The sequence below is a fragment of the Piliocolobus tephrosceles genome, chromosome 20 (assembly GCF_002776525.5).
Source record: "Piliocolobus tephrosceles isolate RC106 chromosome 20, ASM277652v3, whole genome shotgun sequence".
Classification (NCBI taxonomy): Eukaryota; Metazoa; Chordata; class Mammalia; order Primates; family Cercopithecidae; genus Piliocolobus; species Piliocolobus tephrosceles.
Window position 1 is genome coordinate 14,295,348 of NC_045453.1, and position 27,673 is coordinate 14,323,020.

Here is a 27,673-nt window from a genome sequence, read left to right on the forward strand (position 1 = left end):
TTTTTTTGAGATGGAGTTTTGCTCTTGTTGCCCAGGCTGGAGTGCAATGGCATGATCTTGGTTCACTGCAACCTCCACCTCCCAGGTTCAGGCAATTCTCCTGCCTCAGCCTCCCGAGTAGCTGGGATTACAGGTGCCCACTCCCATGCCTGGCTAATTTTTATATTTTTAGTAGAGACGGGGTTTCATCATATTGGCCAGGCTGGTCTTCAACTCCTGACCTCAGGTGATCCGTCCACCTCGGCCTCCCAAAGAGCTGGGATTACAGGCGTAAGCCACTGCGCCCAGCCTCAACTCCCATCATTCTTATCCCCTTATTTTATTTTCTTTGCAGTAAACATTGCTTATCTGTAATTATCTTATTTTTCCTCATTTATTGTCTGCCTATCCTACTGAAATAAAAGTGTCAGTCTGGCTCACCAGTGTCTCTCCAATACTTTAAGTAACACCTGGCATGTCCCAGTGATCAAGAGATAGTCACTGAATGAATGACTACATAGTATAGTATTTGTGTATACATTTACAAATCATTACTTTCTCATAGCAAAGAAAACTCAACAAGTGCAATCCTCCGAACTCCAGACACACACACTGTCAAGAAATAGGGGATGTAGGCGGGGTGTAGTGGCTCAGGCCTGTAATCTCAGCACTTCGGGAGGCTGAGGTGGGTGGATCACTTGAGCTCAGGAGTTCAAGACCAGCCTAGGTACATGCGAAACCTCTTCTCCTCAAAAATTACAAAAATTAGCCAGGCATGGGGATTGTACCTGTAACCCCAGCTGCTCGGGAGGCTGAGGTAGGTGTAGGTTGCAGTGAACTGACATCGAGCCACTGCAGTCTAGCCTGGACATCATAGTGAGATCTTGTCTTCTGAAAAAATAAAATTAAATTAAAAAGACAAGAAATAGGGGGTGCGAGCAACATGGTGGCAGCAGAGTAAGAGGCACAGGGGTCCAGTGACCTCTCTCCCTCGGAGCAGTGTGGGAGTTTCCTGAGAACTCCTTCTGGCGATTGTGGAAAGGGCCTGGCTCATTCTGGACTCCCAACTCACTTTCAAAATCCTGCAGACATGCAGCAGCTGCATTATCCTGTGGCTGTGCTGTTGGCCAGGACATATGCTCCCACACTTTCTGAATTCCGCATTCAGGGACCTTAGCAGCAGGAAGGACACAGAACTGTGTAGCCCACCACTGTTATCTTGAACCCTCTTCAACCCTAAGGAACTCTTGCCTCCAGGTGCAAAAGCTCCCCCAGAGAATAAGAAGCAGAAGTATCATGGAACAATGGAAGGGGAAGGTGCTTATTGTCTCTGAGGGGGGCATGATACCATGTTATTCCCAAGAGGTCTGCCTTTGCCCTCAGGGGTAGCAGCAACAGTGGCCTACTTCTAAGAAGAGAGAAGATAAAAACCCAGTTTTTCATTTGTCTTTCCTTCTCAGGCTACTGTTATCGACCTGTATCACTTCTTAACCTTAGGTGTTATCAGAAACCTAGACAACACCTGCTGCTGCAGCTGCTGTGCCGGGACTAAATTAGAGCCTATGTCTTCTAAATGATGGTGAGAAAAGGCGAACTGATACCCTTCAATTTAGCACACACATTGATGCTAATACAGACATATTCAAGGTTTGAGAGAGGGTGTGGCACTTACCTGACTCTAGATAAGATCTCCCCATTAAGGGGATGTAAAAATTGGTTTTCCTTTAATAGTCCAGATAAAACAATAATATTGTTAAGATCTCTCAGTGCTAACTTTAATCTCTTTTGTTATTCCTAAGTAGTACGCAGTTTCTATCCGGATCCTAATGAACCTGTGCCTTCATTTTCTGGAAAGCAAGAGGAGGAGAGGAGAATTTGGGAAGAGGAACACGATGATCTCAGCGTCCCAGTCTCCATACTCTCTCTGGATTAAATACTCTATATTTATAGCACGTGGGTGCAAGGGCAAATGCCAAGGGGCATGGGAATGTGTGTGTTTGTGTGGGTAGTGTGCATCGCTCCGTGGACAGTCTCCAGCCCTCTTGCTTTTGGAAAAACCCTTTTGCTCTCTTCCTCATCACACCAAGCAAGCAAGAACCTTGCTCCATCTCTGTGGGAGACACAGAATTTGGAACTTCCTCTATCACCTCTTTTTTATAGCCCACCAGTCCCACTCACTAACAGCCATTCTTCTAGTCCCCTGTCCTAAAACTGCTCTACATTTCTCACTTCTTTCATCTCTACCTAGACTGGCTAGACATTTAAAAAAAAAAAAAGGATGATTCCTTCTGAGTTGTACAGATGTTCTCTCTCACGTGGTAACCTTTTGCTGCATTCTCCATACGAATTCCCACCCTGTATCTTCCACCTTGGATCTTCCGCAGTGCTGGTCTTCTTCATTTCTTCATTCAGGCTGGGCATTAGAGGAAGTTCAGCAACTGACTCAACACGCTAATAAAGTTCACACTATCCAATTTCAGTTTGGACTTCACTGCTATTCCTTAATTCATCTCTTGCCAGCTCCCCAGCAGTGGACATTGAGAATAGCTACTCCAAAGCTTCTCCCTTCATCCAAGACCCTTATTCTGGACAGTCCCACCCAACCTCTCTGGTTGCTACACATATAAATCAGTCACCTCAGATGACTTTGCCTTCTCCACTAGGTTTGAACATTCACGTTCTTGCTTTTCCCATTGGCACTGCACCTATTCAACTGGTAATATTTAGACTTCACCTCGGTGAAGCATGGTCATTCCAAAATCTTTGCCTCCGGCCATGAGCTGTTGCCAGCCCCATGCTTCCACTGATCCTCCTGGATATCCCTTTAGGAATGTCCAGCCGGGTGTCCTCAAACTGGCCATTCAACTTTGGTTTCCTGTGCCATTATTCTCCCAGCTGCCATGCCTCACAGTCAGGTGAGCATCACAAAGAAGCCGAGAACTTTATAACTGTCAAGGACTTAAGAAATCATGTTTTGGGGTTGGCAAAAATCTGAAAAGGGCCTGAAAGTAAGTATTTTAGGTTTTGTTGGCTATGAGGTCTCTGTTGCAACTACTCAACTCTGCCACCGTAACATGAAAGCAGCCATAGATTATATACTTACAAATGGGTTAGATTATATTCCATTAAAAGGATTTTTAAAAACAGGTAGCAGGCCAAAAGGCAATCATTTTCCACCCCTTAATCTGTATCACTGTTGTAAGTAAGTTCTTGATAATGAGCTGATCAAGTATTAGTTTTTGCTTATTATTATTTTAGTGTTCAGTGTGTTACTCCTTTAAAAATGGGTTATTCATTTTATTTAGCAACTCATTTTCAGCCACCTTTTCACCAGTAGAAAGACGGTAAGCTAGTTATAATCACTGGTTTTCTTTGAGGTTGCATGTTGAACACAGTTTACTTTATAATGTATAACATGAAATATTTTCAGAGTTTTTTTTTTTTTTTTTTTTTTTTTTGAGACAGAGTCTTTCTCTGTTGGCCAGGCTGGAGTGCAGTGGCACAATCTCAGCTCACTGCACGCTCCGCATCCTAGGTTCACGCCATTCTCCTGCCTCAGCCTCCCGAATAGCTGGGATTACAGGTGTCCACCACCACGCCCGGCTAATTTTTTTTTGTATTTTTAGTAGAGATGGGGTTTCACCATGTTAGTCAGGATGGTCTCAATCTCCTGGCTTTGTGATCCGCCTGCCGCGGCCTCCCAAAGTGGTGGGATTACAGGCATGCATGGATTACAGGCATACAGGATTACATGCCTGACTGTTATTTTCAGAGTTTTAACCATCACTAACTTAGTAATTTAAAGCACTAGTTTTCAACTAATAGCCTGCTTTTTTCAAACACAAGTTTATGTGGAAACTCATTAAATGAAAAAGACAAAGGGCCGGGCACAGTGGCTGACACCTCTAATCCCACTGCTTAGGGAGGCCAAGGCGGGTGGATCACCTGAGGTCAGGAGTTCAAGACCGACATGCCCAAGATGGCAAAACCCCATCTCTACTAAAAATACAAAAATTAGCCAGGCGTGGTAGCAGGCTCTTGTAATCCCAGCTACTCAGGAGGCTGAGGCAAGAGAATCGCTTGAACCTGGGAGGCAGAGGCTGCAGTGAGCTGAGATCGTGGCACTGCATTCCACTCTGGGGGAATAGAGCGAGACTGTCTCAAAAAAAAAAAAAAGAGAGAGAGAAAGAAAAAGACAAAGTAGGAACTCTGTAGGAGTGGGTGGGTAGAGAAGAAGTCCAGATACCCATCAGCTTAGTGCCCTCTTCCCTGCATCTCTTCTCTTGCAGTATCCCCTAGAGTACCTCTTGAATCCTGTCAAACAGCAGCCTCCAAACTTCTTTTGATCAATCACCTGTATTATGAAAAAGGTTTTGAGCCACCCACCCACCATCTTCACCACATACCCACAATCATCCTCGTATTAGTAAATATCTCAAGATATATAAAATATACACTTAAGACGAAGTTCATCATCAATGATATTGGCTGTAAATCTATATTCCAAATAGTCTTACTGACAAGTTAGAATCCTTTTTGGCTGACTTCACATCCCATATAGTCAGAATGCCATTGTTTTTACTTTGATACAGGATTGATGAAGAACTCCAAACAGGACCCTGCCATTTTCTTGCTTGTTTATGTTAGCTTTCAAAAAACGTATCAACTCCAATCTTTGTAGTAATCTTTTAAAGCCACAGCTTATTTAGTTTGGCTAAAACCACAAAATAGAATCCATAAAGCCACTTAACTGGACACACATACACTCTAACGTGCTGCACTGTGTGGAGAGCAAAGGAACTAGTGAGGCCGTCCCTGCTGCCCCTGCCGCGCCATGGAACTTCCCCAACCCTCTGGGTTAACTCGTTCACTGTACATGAAACACGACCGTCTTCACCAACAAACTGAGTGAAAATGGCCGAATCATCTACATATCAAGCATTAGAGAATTAGTCAGGCTTAGTATCTTTATTTCTGATAATAATAATAATTAGTAGTTCTAGTCTGTATCTGGAGGCTACCACTGTCAAACATCATTTGATTTAATGGAAAGAACCACACTCTCTAATTAGTCGGAAGGGTCGACATTTACTTTTCATTCAGTTTCACCCCCTGACCAAGGCCCTAAGCCTGTCATCCAGCTGACACCACAGCATTGAGCATCATGGATGCTCTGTAGCCAAGCCAGGCCCTATCATGATGTTCTGGGATCCAGGGCAGCTAAGGTAAAGAGCAATCATCCTAGTGGTTACCTGCAAGTCATTTTGTGGGTTCCAGTCAGAATCAAATATGATGCAGGTATCAGCAGCTGTGAGATTGATCCCCAGGCCTCCCGCTCTGGTGCACAGAAGAAAGACAAAGCGGTCTGAATCTGGCTTACAGAACCGGTCGATGGCTGCCTGGCGCAGGTTTCCCCGTACTCGCCCATCAATTCGCTCATAGGTGTATCTGAGGGGACCCAAATGAACGAAAGCCCAGGCGTTAATCATGACTTCAATGGAGAACAGCACAAAATGCAGGAAGCTGTTGACTGGTGGCCTTAAATTCCTCACTTCTAAATTTGGACTAAATGACAGCAGTCTAGAAGGAATCCCGCCCCCTACATATGCAGCAGGGCAGACACTTAAAACTGTATTGCAAAATGTCCCCCTCTCAAAACAAAACAAAAAACCAAACAAAGCAAAAAAAAAACCCAGCTGTAAACTAAGGACTAGAAGAATTAAATCATAAAATACTGATCCCCATAGCCCAAGCAACTTACTCTCTCAAGTATTTCCCAGTTTATACTTGTACTAAATCTAATCATAAGACCAGGAAAAACAAACAAAAAAGCCTTTCCCATCTACTTTGAGTAGTGCTCATAAAAAGGACTGAGTTCTCATCAGTTTCCAGCTACTTTAGGGTAAACCAGAAATGGTAAGATTACACTGTGAGGCAGTCCTTTTATGCCATTTCTAGCCTACCAAGCTCCTCAAAGCTTTGGAGGTACATAGCAAAACCTCCAAGTTTATAGGTGAAACCAAGGTCTTCTGGGCAATATATTGCCAAGTATAAATCACAGGAAAGGAAAGGTTTTTGAGGTGTTGTGTGTGGGGTGGGGGTGAAGGAACTGATGAATAGTAAGAGGAAAATAAAGTAAGAAAGTAAAGCTGAATATCACTGAGAAGATATACACTTGTGTGGAAAATCAAGAAACGGGTGGAGTGTATGGTAGAGGTAAGGGTAAAAGGAAAGAGAATAAGAAATGAAACTGTTAAGGGAACATATTACTCATGTCCATCTAGAGGGAAAACAGAAGGGACCTTTATGTTGGAGATCATGGGATTAACACAGAAGATCTGGACAGCTGCTGGGTGTCTTATTCTTTTCTTATTTACCCCTGACAACATATGAATTAACAAGGGGGATGTTACTTTGGGCCCAATTTTGACCTATAAACATGAACTGGTTAGTGAAGAAGAAGTAATAGGAAACTTGTGAGAAAAGAACCAAATCATCCCAAACTGACAACAGCCAAGATCATGAATCCTGGCAAAATCCTATCAGCAGACGAGAATTTGGGAAATCAGATCTCTAAAACTTACATAAATAAGCAGTAAGAAAATAAGGATAGATACCCTAGGGGTAGATAATTCTGTGTGAGGATGGCTTTGGAAAACTAAATCTGGCAATATGATCTTGACTTCCTCGAAGAAAAGAAAAAACCATGTAAAGAAACCACCCAAGGAAATGCACATGAAGAAACCTGACCAACTCAGACTTATAAGGGACATGTATAAAGTAAAGAAACAAGTCTGAAAATGCTGTCTCCCTTTTACAAAGCCACAATACAACCATACCTAAAATTAAGGGTACAATTTTTGTTTCCTCTTTATTTAAAATTATAATACACTCAAGAATAATAAATGAGAACTTCAGCAGGAAATGAAATGGGTGGTGGTGATAGGACTGTCATGAAGGCAGACTAAAAAGATTTTGTGTCATAGACAAAGGCTAAGGATTAGATGTCTGAATTCTATAGATTAAATTATCACCATTATTCATAACAACCACAATAATAATATTAGCAGCAAGTTCTTAAGTGTCAGTTCTATGCCAAACCCTGTGGTACATGCTTGGTATACATCATTACATTTAATTCTCACAATAATCCTATGAGGTAGTTTCTATTATCATCCTCATTTTACACTGACAAAACCTAAAAACAGAACAAAACAAAAATTTATACAAGTAAAATATCTTGCTCAGTCATCCAGCTGGTTGAGCTAAACCCACATCCATATGACTTATAGCTTTCACACTGTACCTTACATTTCAATGCATTAGGACAGAAAGGTTTTCCTAAACAATAAAGAGGAGAAATGGAGAATACATAAGGGATACTAGTAAACTTTGGAAGCTTGTAACTCTAACAGGAGGTGGAAACACAAACTATAACTAGGTATCAAAACGTTTTTGATAAATCAATGCTCAGAGGATCTGTAACAGTTACAGAAGTTTAGCCATGTATGTGATGCAACAGAGGAAGCACAATACTTGGAGTCAAAAACCAGGCTGAGATTCAATTAAAGAACAGCCATTTACCCTCCTCCACCCTCCACCATCATCACACATATGAATGATTAATGCTGCAGGAACAGACTCCATGCTCTTTGAAAAGACACCCTTAGTCATCAGATAAGAGTTAGATACCACATGGATCAGAGTGAGGCTGGGAATTAGCACAGCCTTAAGGGGGAGGGGAAATCAATAAACAGTGATGACACAGCTCAGCCATTACCTAGGGAAAACGTTCCCATGAAATTAGATAAGTGTTTTTCTGTATTATAATGTAACAACACTTTCAGAACGTTTAGAACAAGATGAACGGAATAATTCTCTATCACTTGTTTAGTTTTGAGGGAGTGCTCTCAAAGAACGCAAAACTTAAAAAAAAAATTGAATTACTTGAGCTCCTCCCTCACTTCTGAGCCAGATCCGCTGGCCATGCCCTCATTCCTGTAACAGAGTCTGGCATGAAATTATACGGGAACAAAACCAAACTGACAGCTGGAGAGGCAAAGAGGCTCAAGAACAAAGAAAACCTTGAGGGCAAATAAGTCTGAATGAAGAAATCAGACATCATAAAATTTTCCACACTGAACTTCAGCACAGCAATTAAGTCTCTGTGACAACTGTATTTTTAACAAGATCCCTAGGAGCTGATATGGTTCAAACTGTAATTCTGAGTCACTATCAAATACTATCAAATATCAACAAGCAGCAGGTGGCACTCTGGAAAAAACCTCTATGTGACTGGCCGGGAGCAGACTGGTAGGGAGTGGAGTGACATGTTTTTGGCACAAAAAATGTTGACTTTAGAAAGGCCTGAAGGGAAATGAACAACTTTCTGGTCTCCCAGCAATAATCAACTGGAAAACATGAAGAATTAATTTAAAAAAAGGAAAAAAAAAAAAAAAAACCCAGCACAAAAAACCACTCACAACAGTTACAAGCATATAAAATACTTAGGATTTAATTCAGTAAGAAATATGAAGGATTGGTAACATAACACTAAGGGGCTATGCTTTGTTCACCATTATGACTGCAAGTTCTAGCACAATGCAGACACTTTATAAATATTTACTGAGACAACAGTGTATATGAAGGACCCAAGTTAAGTGTAGTGAAAAGCATGTTCTTTGATTTTGCAAAGATGTCTATTAAAAAAAAAAAAGCTAAAAAAATCCCAACACACGAATATATGTATATATAAACATGTAAATGTGTATGTATGTATACATACATCTATACATACACATTTTTCTGGAGTTAGGGGCTGGAGCAGACAGAGACAGATAAATAAGCCAGGTATGGTGGCTCACTCGTAATCCCAGCAGTTTGGGAGGCCAAGACAGGAGGATCACTTGAGGCCCGGAGTTCAAGAGCAGCCTGGCCAACATAGTGGGACCTCGCCTCTACAAAAAAGAAAGAAAAATTAGACAGGCATGTTGGCCAATGTGTCTATCGTCCTAGCTACTCAGGAGGAGCAGGTCGGAGGATTACTTGAACCCATGAGTTCAAGGCTGCAGTGAGCTATGATCATGCCACTGCACTCCAGCTTGGGAGACACAGCAAGACCCTATCTCTAAATATAAATAAATAAATAAATAATTCTGAAGTTCATCTGGAATACTAAATGTGCAAAGGAATAAAACTACTGATCAAAAGAATAGAAAGGCTAGACATATATCCAGTATATATAATATCTCCCTATATTTCACAGAATTTTATGAGTGAGGGAAATACACTATTTTAATAAAGAGAAAATTAGAAAATTCAATATATTTGGAAATAAATGAAAATCAGACTTCGAGTATATGCCATTTACCAAAATTACAGAAGGGCTAAAGACTTAAATGAAAAAAGAAAATCAAATAATCCAGTTAAGGATTATGAATTAACATACACATTTAATTCTTTGATCTCTCCAAACCTCTAGTAAAATGACAGTAAAGGATTTTTTAAAAAGGCATAATCCCTTCCCCAAATAAATACACCAAAAGAACAGAAGTGATAAAATTCTGGAATCTGGAAAGTCGTATTTGATTTGAAGAAGGCAGAATCCCAGGCAAGACACAACCTAATTTAATAGTGCAGAACATCTGACGGGATCAAACATTGGTGGCACTAGGTTCCCCTGAAAGCAGCAACACAAAGAGTCTAAAAACAGGGAAACTGGTGGAATATTTGCTGAAGTATTTACTTAGCCTCTAGATCACCTACCTACTCCAGCCTTGAAGAGGGTAAAATAAAAGACCTTGATCCTCTCTACTCTAGAAGATACTAACCACAGTTAAAAGTGAATGTGCCACGCTGAAAAGGGGAAGAGAGACAGAAATAGTGGGAGCCCTTACTGTTTCTCACCTCTCCCCCACAATTAGCTCTAAATACAGTCAAGTTTCCACCTATAGGCAGGGGAGAGTAAGAGGCACAAGACCTCAAAATGCTGATACAGGAGGGTCCCCAATGAAAATGGTCCAGCCAGATGCACAGTGCTCACATATGGAAAGTGAAGTGCACAGTCAACAATCCTTGCTCACATACTCAGAGCTTCTGGTTGGCTCCACAGTGCCTCCCAATCTGGTGGCCTAAGATATCAGACGTGAGGCTGATATGAAACACACAGCCTCTGCTTCTGGTAAAGAGGGGCAATGTCCTAACACATCAACCCTCTAGCAAATGACAAATTCTGGACAAACTATAAAAACCAAAATGAATGAACAGAAAAACCTACCTGAGGGCACGGGCGAGTTAACAAAAACAGACAGATCTTGGAGAATAATAGAAATTTGTGGTTTCAGCCAGAGGAGAGGCCACAATTATGGTGGCAAGATGTTGATCAGCTATAACTGATAAAAGTTGTTGTCTTTCTGACACACATGAGGGGAAGATGCCTAGGGCAACTAAGACTGCCAGAGAGTGAAAGGGGATCCCCAGAAAGCAGAGAAATAGAGATGGGAACTCCAAACTCTGGGTATAAACTCTGCCCAAGTTTCTGGCTGACTTCTGACTCACACTTGCTCGGGGCTGACTGTGGTAGTCTGAAATGGGAACTACTGTCTAGCGGAGACATTGGCAGAGTTTGCACTTTGAGGATAACCTAGTTAGCTGCTTCCAAATAAAACCCATCAACATCTTCAGAGCACTGTAACAGAATCCTCAATCTCTAGAACATAGTATTCACTAGGTCTAGGGAAAAACTCAGTTATTCTCATTCTCAAGGGAACAGACAACACATGTCAACGTCAAACCTACAATGTCATAATTGAGACAAGAACTTTAAAGCTGCTATTATGCTTACGCTTAATGAAGTCAAGGAATGTTAAGTAATGAATAAAAAGATAAGAAAACAGCAGAGAAACAAAGCGTTAATAAACATAGAACTAAATGGAAATTTTAGAACTAATAAATAAATAAAGCATGGAGTGTGCTTAATAAGCATGATGGAGATGATAAAGAAAAGAGTCAGTGAACTTGAAGACAGATAAAAGAGAGAGAAAAAGGATTTTTAAAAAAACAGAGCCCATGGACTTGTGGGGAATATCAAGGTCAAATAAACAGGTAATTAGTCTCACAAATGACAAAGAGAATGGGGCAAAAACAAAAAAGAAATTGAAGAAATAATGATCAAAAGCTTCTCAAATTTGATGAAAGACATACATTTACAAATTCAAGAAGCTCAGTAAGCAGGATGAATCCCAATGATCACAGTTAAACTGCTGAAAACCAAAAATTAAAAGAAAATCTTAGAAGTAGCCAGAATAAATCAATGTATTGCACACAGGGAGCAGCAATGTGAATGACTGCAGAACTTCTCATAAGAAATCACAGGGGCCAGGGCACAGTGGACTAACACTGTAAAGAGCTGGAGGGGGAAGAAAAGGAAAAAAAAGTGAACCTAAAATTCTACTATGAAAGACAGATATAAACAAATGGGAAAAAATATGACTTGGAGAAAACAGATGAAGATAAAAAAATTCCATCATGATAAGCCTTAGAACGACAGGAGAAGACACTGTACTTGTGAAATAATGGTGCTATTAAAAATGGAAAAATTACAAAAAATGTTCTGTGAAATTAAAAAATATAATTATAGTGAAAGATAAAGTCAAGAAAATTCCCCAGCATGTGAACTTAGATTTCAGATGGGAAAGATCTTTTTAGTATCCAGCACCAATGAAGCAGTTCATTATAAAATTTCACAGGGCTGGGGACAAAGAGAATACATAAAAACTTCTAAAAAGAACAAACATAACACATAGACAGACTAAGAATCCTAAGGGCTTTGAATTTCTCAATGGTAACCCTGGAGGCTAGAAGACAGTGGATTAACACCTTCAAAATTCTGCAGGGAAATGATTTACAACCTAGAATCTCAAATCCTGCGAAAAGATTCCTTAAGAATGAGAGCAGAGTAAAACAGTTTCACACAATGTCTCAAAATTTACTTATCATTCACCCTTTCTCAGGAGCTCCTGGAAGAGGTGCTCCAACATGGAATCCACCAATAAGAAGATCTGATTTAAGAGGAAAATAAAGAAAGCTGTCAGCATGAGAAAGAAGGCAGATCACAGCTGACAACTGTGTACTCTGTGGGGAACAGCAACAGGCCAGGCAGGAGCAGGTCAGGAGGCCCCAGAAGGTATGGCTTAGAGAAGAAGAAACTGATGTGTTGGAACATAACCAGAGGGGATTTAGACAATCAGGGTAAAGTTTGCTGCTGAATTATAATAGGTGTATAGAAAAATAAGCAATCAAAAAGATAATTTTTAGTTTCGAAGAAAATAAAAACTGTACAAGAATGAAAATTAAACAGCACATGACATAGCTCAGCTGTAATTTCACACTTTCATAAGTCATAATAAACAACAAATATTAACCTAACTCCAAGTATTATGTGGCATACTGGGAAGATGAGAGGACAGGGAGTTGTATACATGATGGTATGAGGAGCAATGAAAGAAGGCTAAACATTCATCTTCCACAATGAGAACAGATAACACCTACAACTGAAAAAACCAAGACATTACAACTTATAGCATTATTTACATACAGCTATAAATACCAAAAGAAATAGCATAAAGAGTTGAAAGTAAATGCTTCTGGGATATGAGAAACTGGGGGAAGGTAGAGGGTGAATCAGCACATAATTTTTCGTAAGTGTAATAGAATGACATGGCTTTTTAAATCATGTGCATGTACAACCTTAATGAAAATAAAAACTACACTAAAAAGAGAAAGACAATGATAATATTAAGGCCAGAAGAACCCTGTTGAATGCAACTTGGGTGAAGAAGCCATAAACATGAAAAGAAGGGCTGGGTATGGTGGTGTATGCCTATAATTCAGCTACTCAGCAGGCTGAGATGGGAGGACCACTTGAGCCCAGGAGTATGAGGCTGCAGTGACTGACCCACTGTACTTCATCATCTTAGGTGACAGAGCGAGACATTGTCTCAGAAAAAGAAAAAATAATATATATATATACATACTTCAGAATATTTATATGGGTCTCACGATTAAGATGAGAGAGAAGTCTTTTAAAGCACATTAATTTAAGCTTAAGTTTAGGCCTAAAAAAGGATTTAAAGTTGTTTTAAGACAAAGATTTGACTACTATAAAATTTAGGACATCAAAAAATAAAATAAATGAAAACCCATACTCATAAATAAAATTAAAGAACAAAAACAACACTGGGGAAAGTTTTTGCAACATGTTCTCAAGTAAACAAATAACTCTTATAAATTAATAAACAAAAAGTCAAAGACCAAGAGAAAAATGCAGGAAAAACATCAATCCACAAAAATGAAATATGAATAACTAATAAATATGAAAAAATACTCATTCTCATTAGTAATCACAATTACCAATTAAAGAGATCATAATTTTGAATTACTGAATTAGCAAAGATTAGGAAGTAAAAACAATATTGTTCAGAATATGAAAAAAAAGCATTCTCACACGATATTTCAGAAATGAATATAAATAAAACACTCTTAACTAGAAGGCATTTTGTAAATACTGAGTGTATCAAATGTTTTAAAAAATGTGCACTGACATTTATCCTAAAGAAATAACTGGAAACATTCATAACTACTTAAAAGGGATATTCATTTACAGAGTCCCTTAAAATGCTGAAAAATTGGAAATGTTTAAAATAGAATATCACGTAGATCATTAAAATTTTGTTGTAGAAAAATAAAGAAAAAAATTTCATAATATATTAAATAAAAAATGACTTACAAAGTACAATGTAGAACAGCACTGCAATTCAAACAATAAAGCTAAACATATTTATGCAGAAAGAACAGACTGAAAAGATAACCCCCAAGATGAATGGGGAATTGTGTAGGTGGTAGTGTTACATATTTCCGCATTTTCAAGAGAAGCTATAATCTTAAGTAATTTGAACACAAAATGAGCAATAAATAATAAAGAGAAAATAGCATAAAAGAGAGCTAAAGACTTCTGTACTTACCAAGTCTGTTATATACACCATTACTCATTTTGGGGGGTTCTTTTTAAAAAATCTGCAAACTAATAGTTGTACATATTTTAAAGAGTAAGATAATATAAGAAGCAAGTGCTCTGGCAATGGGCTCCTAATCTACAGTGAATTCAAAGCTACAAAACTGCTTTACAAGTTTTGATTTATTCATGTAATACAAGTTTCAAGAATCCTTTACATAGAAATCTCTCCTATAGAGCTCTGATGAATTATTTTATTGTCTAATCAGACTTTGAAGAATTATTTATGTTATATTAAATGTCAGTATAGCCATAGTTTAATTTGTCATTTCTTTTAATCCTCTTGCTATAAAGTATATGTACAAGGGCAAACAGAATGTTAAAGAATAAGAACATCTGTTAAGATACCCGAGATTTGCTATGAAAACAAGATTTTCTTTAGACTTAGCAATGCCTAGGCTACCAGTTTCTATAACCTTGAAAGTCTTTTATCATTAAGAATGAATTTTTAAAAACTCATACATCATCTTCAGATCACTGATGTGTCACAATGACTGAAAATCTAAGGTAATACATGTGAGGTAACAAATGTAGTTCCCATACAGAATCCAAATAACCCACACAGCACCACAGACTTTTTATTTGCATGAGGAATGGAACTTAGATTCAAGGAATTATAAGAGTATGAACAAGAAAATAAATTGGGATGCCATAGCCAGTGCATCATAAAACCTTAGAGGGTTTGCTGAGAAAGGACATAAAATATCCCCAAATTCCTTCTCTGTGAGTTGCCAGTTTATGCTCTTTTAGAAATTTGATATAGTGATGATTTCCAGGATATATTTCTTTCACCATTATTAAGCAACAAAAATGTAAATACATGATTTTCCTAGACCTTTCTAATGCTATTTGAATTGTTTCCTCCAACTAAAGTGAATATAAATAAATATGTGGAATTTTTTTTTAAGCAAAGCAAGGACTCTACATCATAGGTCATGAAATTTACTCTTGACAGTTAAACTTGGGTCCATTTGGTCATAAAATTTAACTCTGAATTTCAGTCAGTCTTTAAAAGGAGATTCCTTTTCTCCATTTTTGAATGTCTTCTTGTGTTTAAACAAAATTTTTGAATGGATCAAAAAAAAAAATATCAAAGAAAAGGAACTGTCCCAGTGTTGAATGCACGGCTTTGACACAAGTCTCACCTTCTCTGGATGAGGTAATCTTCCAGGATGTCGAGGCAACGCACCATCTGGGAGAAGATGAGTACCTTGTGGCCACCTGCAATCAGCTTAGGGAGTAGTTTATCAATCAGCACAAGCTTCCCTGCTGCCTGAATCATGGCCTGCAGCTGAAAGTCAGGGGCATCAGGGCTGTGGGTTTTTCGGAAATCTTCTAGAATTTTCTCCTCTGCTCCTGAAAAGGAATGGAACAAAACTATTCCCTGGACAGAATATAAGGATAAAGGTTGTACTCTGCTTTACAGATCCTGGGAAAAATGAAGTGAATTCTTAGGTCCTAGACCAGCAGTCCAGTGAGGAGATGCTGGGTGCATGCTGGTCTGTCCCTTCAGCAGAGGGCTCTGCAGTGGCAGCAGGAGAGAACGCGGGTGCTCCACTTTCCTGGGAAGTCTCACCAAGTAGAGTGAGGATCTGAGATACCAAGTCCTAAGCTGACTCACCCAAGAAACCTTCCCAGACAAGAAGGACTTCCACACCTCTTGACATCACAAAGACTATAAGATAATCCAAGCCACATTGTGATTTTAAAATTTCTCAAAAAGTTTCATTGTAAAAAAAAAAAAATCCTCCCAACATTTTCTCTAACTAGTTTGGTTAACTGTTAATTTGTCTGCAGAGAGTTTTAATGACATTGCAGCATTTTCACTGATTCAGCTAAGTAACACATTTCCCTGTCCCCAAGTAGAAAGTGTGTGCCAGACTTTGAACAAATAAAGGGCAGCAAACTGGTGAGTGGTATCTCTTTCCTGCCCAGCAGAGTACATGCTGTGGGGCAGCGTGTTGGCAGAAGTTAAGTTCAAACCTTGGCTCTTGGTCCTTAGTAGCTATACTGCTTAGGCAAATCCATCAAGCTCTCTGAATTTGTTTTATACTCTGTGAAAAGGTGAGAATGCATACATGCTAGCATATAATGAAAATTCAATACATGAGTTATTTGATTATCATTAGCTTCTGGCAGAGGCCATGGCAGTCCTGAGTGACTTCATAGTGCCTCTGACTCACCATTGATCAGGTAGGGATGGTTACAGCACTTCCTCAGCTCCATCATGGTATTGATGAGATTGGGCATGTTGTGCTGATTTGCCCCCTTGGTCAGGAAGGAAAAGTTCTTCTCCAGGATGGCACGGTAGTACTTTTTCTGGATATTGGTTAGTTCCACCTCAATGATCGTCTCTTGTTTGGGAGCAAGGTTCTTTTCCACATCATCTTTCAGCCGTCGAAGCATCATTGGTTTTAGGATAGACTGCAGTTTCTTTACCTGTCCAGGGAAATGAGACCTATTTACCTGCCTCAATCCTGATTTAACGGTTACTGGGGTATTCCAACTTTCACTCTTATTTCTTGAACATTTATGCATAGTACTGTGGTAGCAGACTAATAGAAAGATCATGATTGACCCCCTGAAAATGGGGCTTATAATAGTACTGAAAGGGAATTAGGGATATGATTTTAATTCACAAGCAATTACTGAGAATCTAGTGGCAATCTCAGAAGATAAAAAGGGAGAAAGGTATAAAAGAGTACCTATTCTCTAGGATGGAGAAAACACGTCTCTCTGTCATTCTTTCTCTAATACACACACCACATGCACAGTAATTACCTGAAGAATATTTTAAATTATGTTAGACGGTATGAGTGATATATTACAAAAGAAACTTAAGACGCTGAGAGAACGGAGTAAGTAGAGATGATCTGGAAAAGAATTCCTTCTATTACCTTTTAAGTAACAAAAGCAGCATATATGTTTGGGTGTAGCAGTATGTAAAGAATTAATGTTATAGGTGACATCTGTTCTATCATGGAATCTGTCACATCAGGGGCACTTTAAGTCTGATGGTGTTCTTTGCTACAACTTGTCTGTTCTTCCCCTAAAAGCACAGGCCTGGACAGCAGATCTTTATGCAACTGACTGCACCAGCAAGGTGACTTGTTCCCCCTCCCAGTGAGACAATGACAGACTAAGGGATTCAAAGTCCAAGAACCTGAGGTAACCTGGAGCTAAAACATGATAACCGGTAAGATTAACTCTGGCGGAAAAACAAAATAAGGGAAGATGAAAGTGCAAAAGAAATCAAGTTTCAAGTCAGAAACGGCTGTTCAAAAATTTTAAAAGGGGTAGACTCTGCATAAACAAGTTGTGTGCTGCAGGATTGCTTCCTGAAGAAATACAAAGTGATTTACAGAGAGTGATTCAGAAGAGTTACTTACAAAAGCAGATTTCAGACAATGATGAACATGCTTTATTTTGGAAACAGATGCTTTCCAGAACTTTTATTTACTGTGTTTTAAAATACAGAAATCTCATAGAAGCAGAGATTAGAGTGGTGGTTACCAGGGAATGGGGGGTGGGGCGGGGTAGGGAGGTGTTGTTCAAAAGATAGAAAATTTTAGATAGGTGGAGAAAGTTCAAGAGATCTACTGAACAACATGGTGACTACAGTTGATAACAACGTACAGTATTTTTGAAGATTGCTGAGAGTGGATTTGGAATGTTCTCACAAAAAGCATGTGCTAATTAGCTCTGTTTAGCCATTCCACCATGTATACATATTTCAAAACATATTGTACATGATCAATACATATTTTTGTCAATTAAAAAATAAAGAAAGCCAAAAATTTAAAAATTATATAAAAATAAATATTAAAGATAAAATATCAAATAAAATATTTGATGTAATTTGTATGGTTTTCTCCTACCTAACTCCAATCTTAAACTTAATCTTTTTATGAGACCTTCATTTTACCAACGAAGGGTACTTAGAAATCTAATCCCCCACCTGGGTAAGGAATTACTATATATGAACCTAAAGGGAAAAGACTCAGCTAGCTGACTGTTAAAGATAGGGACAATGTCAATCTGCCACATGCTGGGTTCAGCTTTTGCCCTTCACTTGGTTCATACCTTGAATCATTTAGAGTTTACTATATGCCAGACATTGTGCTGGTCAATACAACAAACACAACTTGGGAGAAGATGTGGGCCTTGTCCTCAAGGAGATCTTTGTCTAGGAAGAAGAAAAAATGCATACCACAAATTAAGTGCAATGGGAGAAGAGGATGCATTTCTAATGGTCCAAAAAAGGAGAGAAGATTGGAGCTGGCTTTTGAAAGTCAATAGATACTGCAAATGTAGGAATTAAGTTTGATTATTCACTGCTCTGATGCAAGCCTGACTTGCATCAGAAGTAGGAAGAGACTGGAACCCCAGAGTGTACACTTGACATGTGGGCAAAATTCCCAAATGTTTTCATTCCCCTCATTCTTTGCCCCAACCCACTTACACACCATTGCTGGATTAATTTGGCAGAGCTAATTATGTCATTCCTGTAATAAGGCCTTGTATGGCTTCTCCGTTACCTACTAAATTCTTCAAACTATCTTTCAAGATCTTCCCACAATATAACCCTCAAGCCTTCTGGCCTTATATTTCCAATTCACTCACTGTTTTCAGCTGAATCAGATGTTTCCCCACTAGTGAATAACTACTATGACTCTGATTTTGCTGGTTTTTTTTTTCTATGCAAAGTGGTTACCACCTCTTCTCTCTATACCTGTGAAAACCTGCCCATCCCTCAAGATGCATTTTCAAATCGTACTCTCTCCCTGGAGTCTTTTCTAATTCTCAAATAGATGTGACCTGTCTCTCCTCTGAAGGACCAACTCTATTATTTGTTCCTCTTATGGCACGTAAATTTGTCTGGGTTATTTCTATAATCCCTAGTAGAGATTTCTACTCATATGAAATAAGTATTTATTACTATCCGCTGTTTTTTATTAGCTTTGAGTCCAACAAGGTGACTTGGAACTGGACCTTGAAAACTGCAGAAAGCCAGCTGATCTGGACAAAAGTGGACTTATCAACTACTCCAGGTATGTGACTGCCTTCTTTTCCTCACTACCTGTGTATTGCGTTGTACTCAAGAAGATGGGCCTGGGAACGAGTTGCAGATTTTGAAGGGGAAAGGATGAAGGATAAGGGAAGCAGAAGAAAGCATCATACTCCTAAGGCCAGAGCTATAAGCAAAATCAGTGAACACACAATATGTGAAATTAGTGAAACAAGGAGGCCCGATACATCAACATAAGATACACCATCTATCCTTTGGGGCAGTAAGAACCGCTAATAATCAGCTTACCTTCCCCAACATAAACAAACACATAAAATAAAGGAGGTAATGCTCATTTTGCCAGGAATGTGACAACTTGCTAAATCCTGGCCCCATAGCATCCTGTTCTTTTCTTGATGAAGATAATGATCACATCGTCTCCCCAATTCTTTGGGTTCCTAATTACCTGTTCCTCTGTTTTCAAATCTCCAAATTCCTCCAAGAAAGCGGTCTCTGAAGGAAACTGTGATGGCTCCAAAAAATTTAGCAAACTGAAGAGCTCCTCCACGGAGTTCTGCAAGGGTGTTCCAGTGAGAAGCACTTTATGTTCCTGCACAAATTAAACACACATGATGAATAGTGCTTGAGCCATCAAAATAGTGCATTTTTGTGGGGAAAATTAAGCCAGGGCATTGAGTGCTCAATTCGGGGCAATTCTGATCTGTTTTAATGAAAAGATACCCCTCATAGGGGTACAGTCAATAAACGAATCAACCTTCCTTTCACATCATTGATTCCAGCAGCAATTTCATGTTAATTAAAGCAACTATTCACTCATTCACTAAATATTATTGAGGGCCTCCCCACCAGATACTGGGCACCATGCCAAGGCAGTGATGTTAAAAGGGCATCATCTTTGGTAGCAGTTCATTTAGGGGCTTGGAAACAAGCCAAAACACCTTACATTTCCAAGTCACATATTTCATGGTATTTAAGAGTCTTCCTAAGTCTATGGAAATCAATCTGTGGCAAAGGCCATTGTTGACCCAGTTTGTAACAAAAAAAATCTGATTCCTATACTCTTGCAGTTATAGAGACCAAAAAAGAAAATCTAATGTAAAAAGACCAGGCAGAAATAAGCTACATGCAGAATGGCTAAGGAGTGTTTCCTCCAAACTGAACAGAATGAACCTGTGTTTATGTAAAGAGCTGCTAACTCTCACCAGGGCCATAAGCTTTAGACCCTCCAGAAGTTTGCAGTTCCTGTTCTTTAATCTGTGGGCTTCATCAATTATCACACAGCTCCAGTGAATCTTCTTCAACTCTGGGCAGTCTGCCAGGATCATCTCAAACGTTGTAATGACGACGTGGAACTTGAAGACGCCTGAAAGGGGGTTTCCCTGAGGATGACACAACCAAAGGCAAAGCTTTACACCACGGCTACAGAATTCTGCTAATACCTGCTGGATGAGAGGAGGCAGCACTACAAATTCTGGGGCCTAGGTGAGAAGACAAGCACTGCTTTTCCTCATGTGAGAAAAGAGAATATAAGAATGAACGAGCTAGTTAGCCAAAAGGCCTCACACACCATCAATGAAACAGAAGCGAAACATCTGCCCTCACGAAGGTGAGAAGGATGGGCAATATGGAAGGCACAGCAAGGGAGCATTTTTACATATTAGCTGCTACGATAAGGAAATCAGATGGGTGTTGGTTCACAAGTTCCTAGACAGGAGTCAGTCTAAACCATAGTTTGAATGCCCAAAGGAAACTCTCTGCTATTTTTCAGACTTAATTTCACCTTATAATTTGAGTTCTAGCACAGATTTAAGGTAATGATCCTGATTCACCTAAGACAAGTGCTACTAGGCAGGACACAGCTTTGTTGTTTAGCCTGTCTTGGTGTTGCCATCACATTTCAAGAGCAGAGCCGCATCATGTCAGAGCAATTCTTAAATTTCTTCCAAGTGTCTCTGCTGTCTCTGAAACCTCTGGGGAGACCACTGGCTCTGATTGAAATCGTTTAATTTTTACCTTAATTATAAAAACCAGTGTGCAGGACAAACACACAACTATATTCAGCTAAATGATAGCACTTAAAAACTTAAAAAAAGAGAAAATGTTGCTGTTGTGTATTTAATTATTTGAAACCTGTTTTCTCTTTATCCTTCTCTGTCAAATCTGTTAACCTCCTCTCCAAACTCTCTGGCTGGGAATCCATTCTCTGTAGAGTAATTCTTTTGCTCACTTTCTTCATTGAACACATAACAATTCAGATAAAATCTTTTGCATATAAAAGTAACTTCATAAACCAACAGGTAAGTCAAATTTTCAGTGTCCTAAAAAAGGTATATCTCAGAGTTGAGACAGCATGCCCTACAATCCTGTGTTGTATCATAAATTAAAATGAACTACCAGGGAGGGCAGGAGTCAGCTTTGACAAACATATTACAAAGTCACTCCACATTAACACAAGATGCAGGGCACTGGAACTTCTGAAGTTAAGTGACAGATAGGTGGTTCCGAGCTTAGGCAGTCCCTGGGTCTCTGATTCACGTGAGGCTCACCTGGGCGTCTCTGTACACCATTTCATATTGCTGGATCATCTGCCTGCTGATCTGGCTGCCGTGGTACACAATGGCATTCATCTCTGTCCATGTCCGGAACTCCCGCTCCCAGTTAGTGATGGTGGAGAGAGGGGCAATAATGAGAAAAGGGCCGTGGATTCCTCGTAGAAATATTTCTGAAAGGAATGTGATGGACTGGATGGTTTTCCCTAGGCCCATCTCATCAGCCAAAATACAGTTTTTTCTGCAGAGAGCGAGAAATACAGGTAATTCATTATCAATATAGGAAACTTATAGAGGCTGGTTATAACTTGAAAAGATGCTTCACAAACAGACATTTACCTATAAGATTATCATTGAAGACTTTATCAACATTTTACATATTAAACTGAGGTAAGTTATTATTATTATTCATACCTTGCCTACTTCCAAAACAGAACTGCGCTAATTTGGGAGAAAATACAGTCATGTGTCACTTAAGGACGGGGTCACATTCTGAGAAATGCATCATTGGGTGACTGTGTCATTGTGGGAACATCAGAGAGTGTACCTACTAAACCTAGATGGTATAGCCTACTACACACCTAGGCTATGTGGTATATAGCCTACGGCTTCTAGGCTATAAGCCTATATAGCATGTCACTGCAGTGAATACTACAGGCAATCGTAACACAATAGTATTTGTGTATCTAAACATGTCTAAACACAGAAAAGACAAAGTAAAAATAGAGCAAAATATAGATTAAAAATGGTATACCTGGCCAGGCGCCGTGGCTCACACCTGTAATCCCAACATTTTGGGAGGCCAAGGCAGGCAGATCACCTGAGGTCAGAAGTTCGAGACCAGCCTGGCCAACACAGTGAACCCCATCTCTATTAAAAATACAAAAACTAGCAGGGCGAGGTGGCAGGTGCCTGTAATCCCAGCTACTAGGGAGGCAGAGGCAGAAGAATTGTTTGAACCCAGGAGGCAGAGGCTGCAGTGAGCTGAGATCACACCATTGCACTCCAGTCTGGGTGACAGAGCGAGGCTCTGTTTCAACAAAAATAAAAATAAAAAAATAAAATGGTATACCTAGGTGATAGGTTGATAGCTGTAGCAAACCACCATGGCACACATTTACCTATGTAACAAACCTGCCTATCCAGCACATGTACCCTAGAACTAAAGATAAACATTGAAAAACAAAAACAAAAAAGGTATACCTATATACAGCACTTACCATGAATGGAGCTTACAGGACTGGAAGTTGCTCTGGGTGAATCAGTGAGTGAGTGGTGGGTGATGTGAAGGCCGAGGACATTACTGCACACCACTGTAGACATTATAAATACTGTACACTAAAGCTACACTCAATTTATTTAAAAATATTTTTTCTTCAATAAATTAACCCTAGCTTACTGTAACTTTTTTACTGTATGAACTTTCAATTTTTAAAAAACTTTTTGACTCTTAAGTGTTATCATAAAGAATCAAGAAGTTTTAAAATATTTAAAAGTTTTTGTATAGTTGTATATTCCCACACACACACACACACACACACACACACACACATATATATATATATATTTTTTTTTTGGTTAAGGATTTAGAAATAGAAAACAGCTTTAAAGGATCTTCTGGATTTTGTTTCATCTAGATTGAGCCCAACCTTTTGGTGTGGTTGGCCAAAAAAAGGGGCACAAAGTCAATGATGTCATTCCTATTGGTTGGAGAAACAAGTGACAAAAATAAAATTAGTCTTGGATGATTAATGTGCAAAGATTACCACCCTAAATTGATGGCCATGCTGCTCCCTCTCACCAGTCTGCAACTGCGACTCTAGGTTTTCCAGGCTAAGGCAATAATATACCTCTGGGTACAAACAACTGGGCTGGTTTTGGTTCCTTACCTGTTATACCAGTTAAAAAGAAGCCAGTTCATCCCCTCCAGCTGGTATTCCCGGAGCTGGTTACTGTTCTTATACTCGCGAGACTTCTCGAGTTTCTGCCAGGAGTCTGAAGCAGGCCGCTCCTAGGGAGGAAAGCAAACAGCATAATAGATAGAGAACGATGTTTTAGGAGCATAACATGGATACGAATGAAGACAGTGGTAAATCTCATTGTCCCAAGGCTGGTTTCAAACTATAGTTATTACCTTCTGAGTAATGTATAGGTTGGGGGAACTAAGTAGGAGTCAGGCTGAGAGAATGGGTAGGAATCCTGATTGCTTCTAGATAATAACTTACAATTAGCTTCAGAATGAAACTCTCCCTGCCCTCTATCTGGTCCGTCACTGCATTACGCCACATACCACAATTAGCCTGGTGCTGTATTTATTTATCCATGTACACACATGCTTCTTCCATTAGACTGTGAGCTCCTGAGGGCAGGGCCTGTACCTTGTTTCTTACCATATCTCACACAAGAATCAACCTATAGCAAATGCTTAACAGATGACTGACAAGGTGAATTAAAAGCAGAAAACCGTATATACGGGAGAGGGTTGAAAGAAAAATAATCAACCATGTAATCAAAACACTATGAACTATGTAAGTTTCTACACAGTTCTGCATCTCAAGACACCTCTATCTACCTTTCATATGCTAAAAAAAACAAAAACGAAACACTGCTCTTGAATGGACTCCTATAGGGACCTAAGTTTAATGTTCTGAGTATCAACCTTCCAGTGATGTAAAAGCAACAAATAATATTAATACGGAACTAGATAAGAGTTTTTCATATAAAAATGGTAATTTTTCTTTTTTAAACAGAAACTATCATTCCAGCCTATAGCCATATTCTTTAACAACTGATTCTCTTTTCAAGTTAGTTACACCTTAATAAAAGCTCTGGCCCGGGTGCGGTGGCTCATGCCTATAATCTCAGCAATTTGGGAGGCCGAGACAGGTGGATCACCTGAAGCCAGGAGTTCAAGACAAGCCTAATATGGTGAAACACTCTCTGTGCTAAAAACACACAAAAATTAGCCAGGTGTGGTGGCAAGTGCTTGTATTCCTAGCCACTCAGGAGGCCAAGGCAAGAGAATTGCTTGAACCCGGGAGACGGAGGTTGCAGTGAGCTAAGATTGTGCCACTGCACCCCAGCAACAGACCAAGACTCCATCTCAAAATAAAAAAATAAATAAAAGCTCTGATCCCAACTCTCCCTCCTTTCAATTGGTGGATAATTTATATACTTCTCAGGTGCCCTGGGAGATCTTGGCAGTTGAGTGGCAATAATCCAGAATCAGAAAAACAAATAGATTCAATAATGTTTATCAAAAACCTATGTTCTCTCTGTGGGCGTTACAGGGATCTGCAGATAAAGGACAGTTCTTCCGCTTAAAATATTCCAGGTGAGCGAAGAAGGGAAAATCAAAGAAAAGAGGTAGCTGATGAAGAGATAAGAAACAGGAAAGATACTAGTGAGCTTCTCTTGCATACCAGCTATTTCTTACAAATTTTATTTTACTGACTCCATATAACAGCCACACACCAAGAATTTTAAGCCAATATCAAAGCTTCTTAAATGTCACATACATCAAAATAGACCTGAGACCTAAAGGTGACCAGGGTGCTGGCAAAGTTCGATCTGGGGAGGAAAACACTGAATTGCGGGTTCAATGAGAAGTAACAAAGGTAAAATACCACAGAAACCACTTAGGAACACAGCCAGGTGAACTTCCATGATTGCAAAGTTCATAAAATTACATGTTCTGAGAAGTGTCAGAGAGAGACAAGAGTACTTTACCACATGCTTAATTTCAGGGAGAACTTGAAGAGATTCAAATTCTTTAACTTTTGCAGGATCCACATCTTCCTCTAGCTCCCATGTGCTTTCCTCATATGGTAGTGAGCACCACTTCACCAGGTAATGTGTTACCTCCTGGTAGGAAAATAGGAAAGAAACTTAATGTTCTATTAGATTAAAGGAGTCAGTCATATCTGCCAACCTCTGAAAAACCACCCTAAATGACTAGACAGGAATACCATTAAGACAAAGGCCACATGTTAAAACAAGTGAAATATGTGGAAAGAAGGGAAGATGCTTTAGGAGAGGCGAATACCCACCTCCCCTGTTTCTGCATCCTTGGTGTGGGCCACCTCCAAGATGCGATCAACTTCTACATAGTCTGGATTGAACAAGTCTTCATCAGGCTAACACAAACAGAGGAGAACAGTTAGAAGTGTGTCCCCTTCCCTCAAATCCAACACCTAGGGTGTTATCTCTAAGTGACCCCTACTCTGGGCCCTATCAACAAACACAAAAGAAAGGGTTTGCTTAATAAAAAAAGTCACAGGCATTTATTCAATGTCTCCAAAGCCTGCTCTCCATGACTAAATTTAAAGGATCCAACCATCTTAGAGGCTACACCCTAGCCAGGTAATAATTCCCTGTTGGTCATTATAGCAATGTACAAAAATCAGCAGAAGGGTTCCCTTTTCCTTACTGGTCCTTATTTCAAACATAGCCCTTGGCAACTAGGAAATACAGTTTCTTTTTCTTCTTAACAACAGCAATAGCTAACACTGGAAGGGGGCATGAGGCAAGCTTCCTGGGCGCTGACAATGTTCTATTTGCTGATCTAGGTAGTAGTTACACAAATGTGTTTACGTTGTAAAAATTCATTGAGATGTATACTTTATCTTTATGCATACTATGCTTCAAAAAAAGTTTACCTACAAAACAACAAGCAACATACAGAAATATTTAATGTATGTCCAGAGTAATGCTAAGTACTTTCATTTAAGCTCCAAAACTACCTTACGGAGTAGGTACTATAATTACCTTACAGATTAGGAAACTGACTCAGAGATATTAAGTAATGCGACCAAGTTCATGGAGCTATGTTAACTGGACCGTTCACCCGAGTCTTTCTTACCCAGAGGCTGAAGTCCTCCTCCAGGAGTGCTGGAGAGCTCTTACTGACACTTAGGCTGCAAGGCACTTTGGGGCTATCTAGTTTCTCGTCTAATCAATGCAGGATACTCTTTACAACATCCCTAGCAAACCTCTCAGATTCAATTATTCCCAATTAAGAAATTTACTACCCTCCAAGACCCGATTCACTGTCGAAACAGCTTTATCTCTACCTCTTTAGTAGTAGTACCATGATCTTTATCATTAGTAAATTATAACTTAACTTCCTTCCTTATAACTGTTGCTCATTGGTATGAACTGCTTCCTCTAGAGCAGCAATAAGTTATTTGATTCTTTCCTCTCTGTTTAGGCTCTTCAGCAATCTCCTCCCTATTTGGGTTAAAAAAAAAAAACCCAGTTTGTTCAACAGTTCTTCATATACCATTTCCATCTTAACGATATGAAAAGCTAATATTTATGGAATAGTGCCTATGAGCTAAACACTGCTAAAACCATTGTGTCCTTTATTGTTCACAATAGTCAAGATACAGAAACAACCTAAGTGTCCATCAAGGGATGAATGGATAAAGAAAGTGGGATGTATATATCCACACAACAGAATATCATTCAGCTTTAAAAAAGAAGGAAATTCCGGCCGGGCGCGGTGGCTCACGCCTGCCGAGGTGGGCAGATCATGAGGTCAGGAGATCGAGACCATCCTGGCTAACACAGTGAAACCCTGTCTCTGCTAAAAATACAAAAAATTAGCCGGGTGTGGTGGCGGGCGCCTGTAGTCCCAGCTACTTGGGAGGCTGAGACAGGAGAATGGCGTGAATCTGGGAGGCGGAGCTTGCAGTGAGCCAAGATCATGCCACTGTACTCCAGCCTGGGCGATGAGCAAGACTCCATCTCAAAAAAAAAAAAAAAGGAAATCCCATCATTTGCAACAACATGGATGAATCCGGAGGATGTTATACAAAGTAAAATAAACCTGACACAAAAACAAAGATAAGTGTATGATTTCACTTATATGTGGAACATAAAATAATCAAACTTGTAGAAGCAGAGTAAAATGGTGGTTGCCAGGGATGAAAGGGATAAATGGGAAGGAAGACACTGGTCAAAGCGTATAAAATTTCAGTTATTCAGGATGAATAAGTTCTGGAGACCTAATGTATAGAATGGTGATGACAATTAAAAATACTA

General features: G+C 39.5%; 1 protein-coding gene across 2 annotated transcripts in view; it reads right to left on the reverse strand.

The window, feature by feature from the left end:
• CHD6 (chromodomain helicase DNA binding protein 6) overlaps nt 1-27,673 on the reverse strand; it is a 211,496-nt gene that overhangs the window by 66,746 nt on the left and 117,077 nt on the right. Inside the window, exons 9-17 of one of the 2 annotated variants that reach the window (XM_023227895.2) lie at nt 25,678-25,764; nt 25,358-25,492; nt 23,518-23,639; nt 21,626-21,869; nt 20,282-20,458; nt 19,525-19,668; nt 16,234-16,489; nt 15,196-15,406; nt 5,232-5,427 (exon numbers count right to left, since the gene is read on the reverse strand). In XM_023227895.2, the coding sequence (XP_023083663.2) occupies nt 5,232-5,427; nt 15,196-15,406; nt 16,234-16,489; nt 19,525-19,668; nt 20,282-20,458; nt 21,626-21,869; nt 23,518-23,639; nt 25,358-25,492; nt 25,678-25,764 (1,572 nt within the window). Of the gene's footprint in view, nt 1-5,231; nt 5,428-15,195; nt 15,407-16,233; nt 16,490-19,524; nt 19,669-20,281; nt 20,459-21,625; nt 21,870-22,848; nt 22,908-23,517; nt 23,640-25,357; nt 25,493-25,677; nt 25,765-27,673 lie in introns of those variants that run through there. The other variant, XM_023227896.2, reaches the window with a different exon arrangement.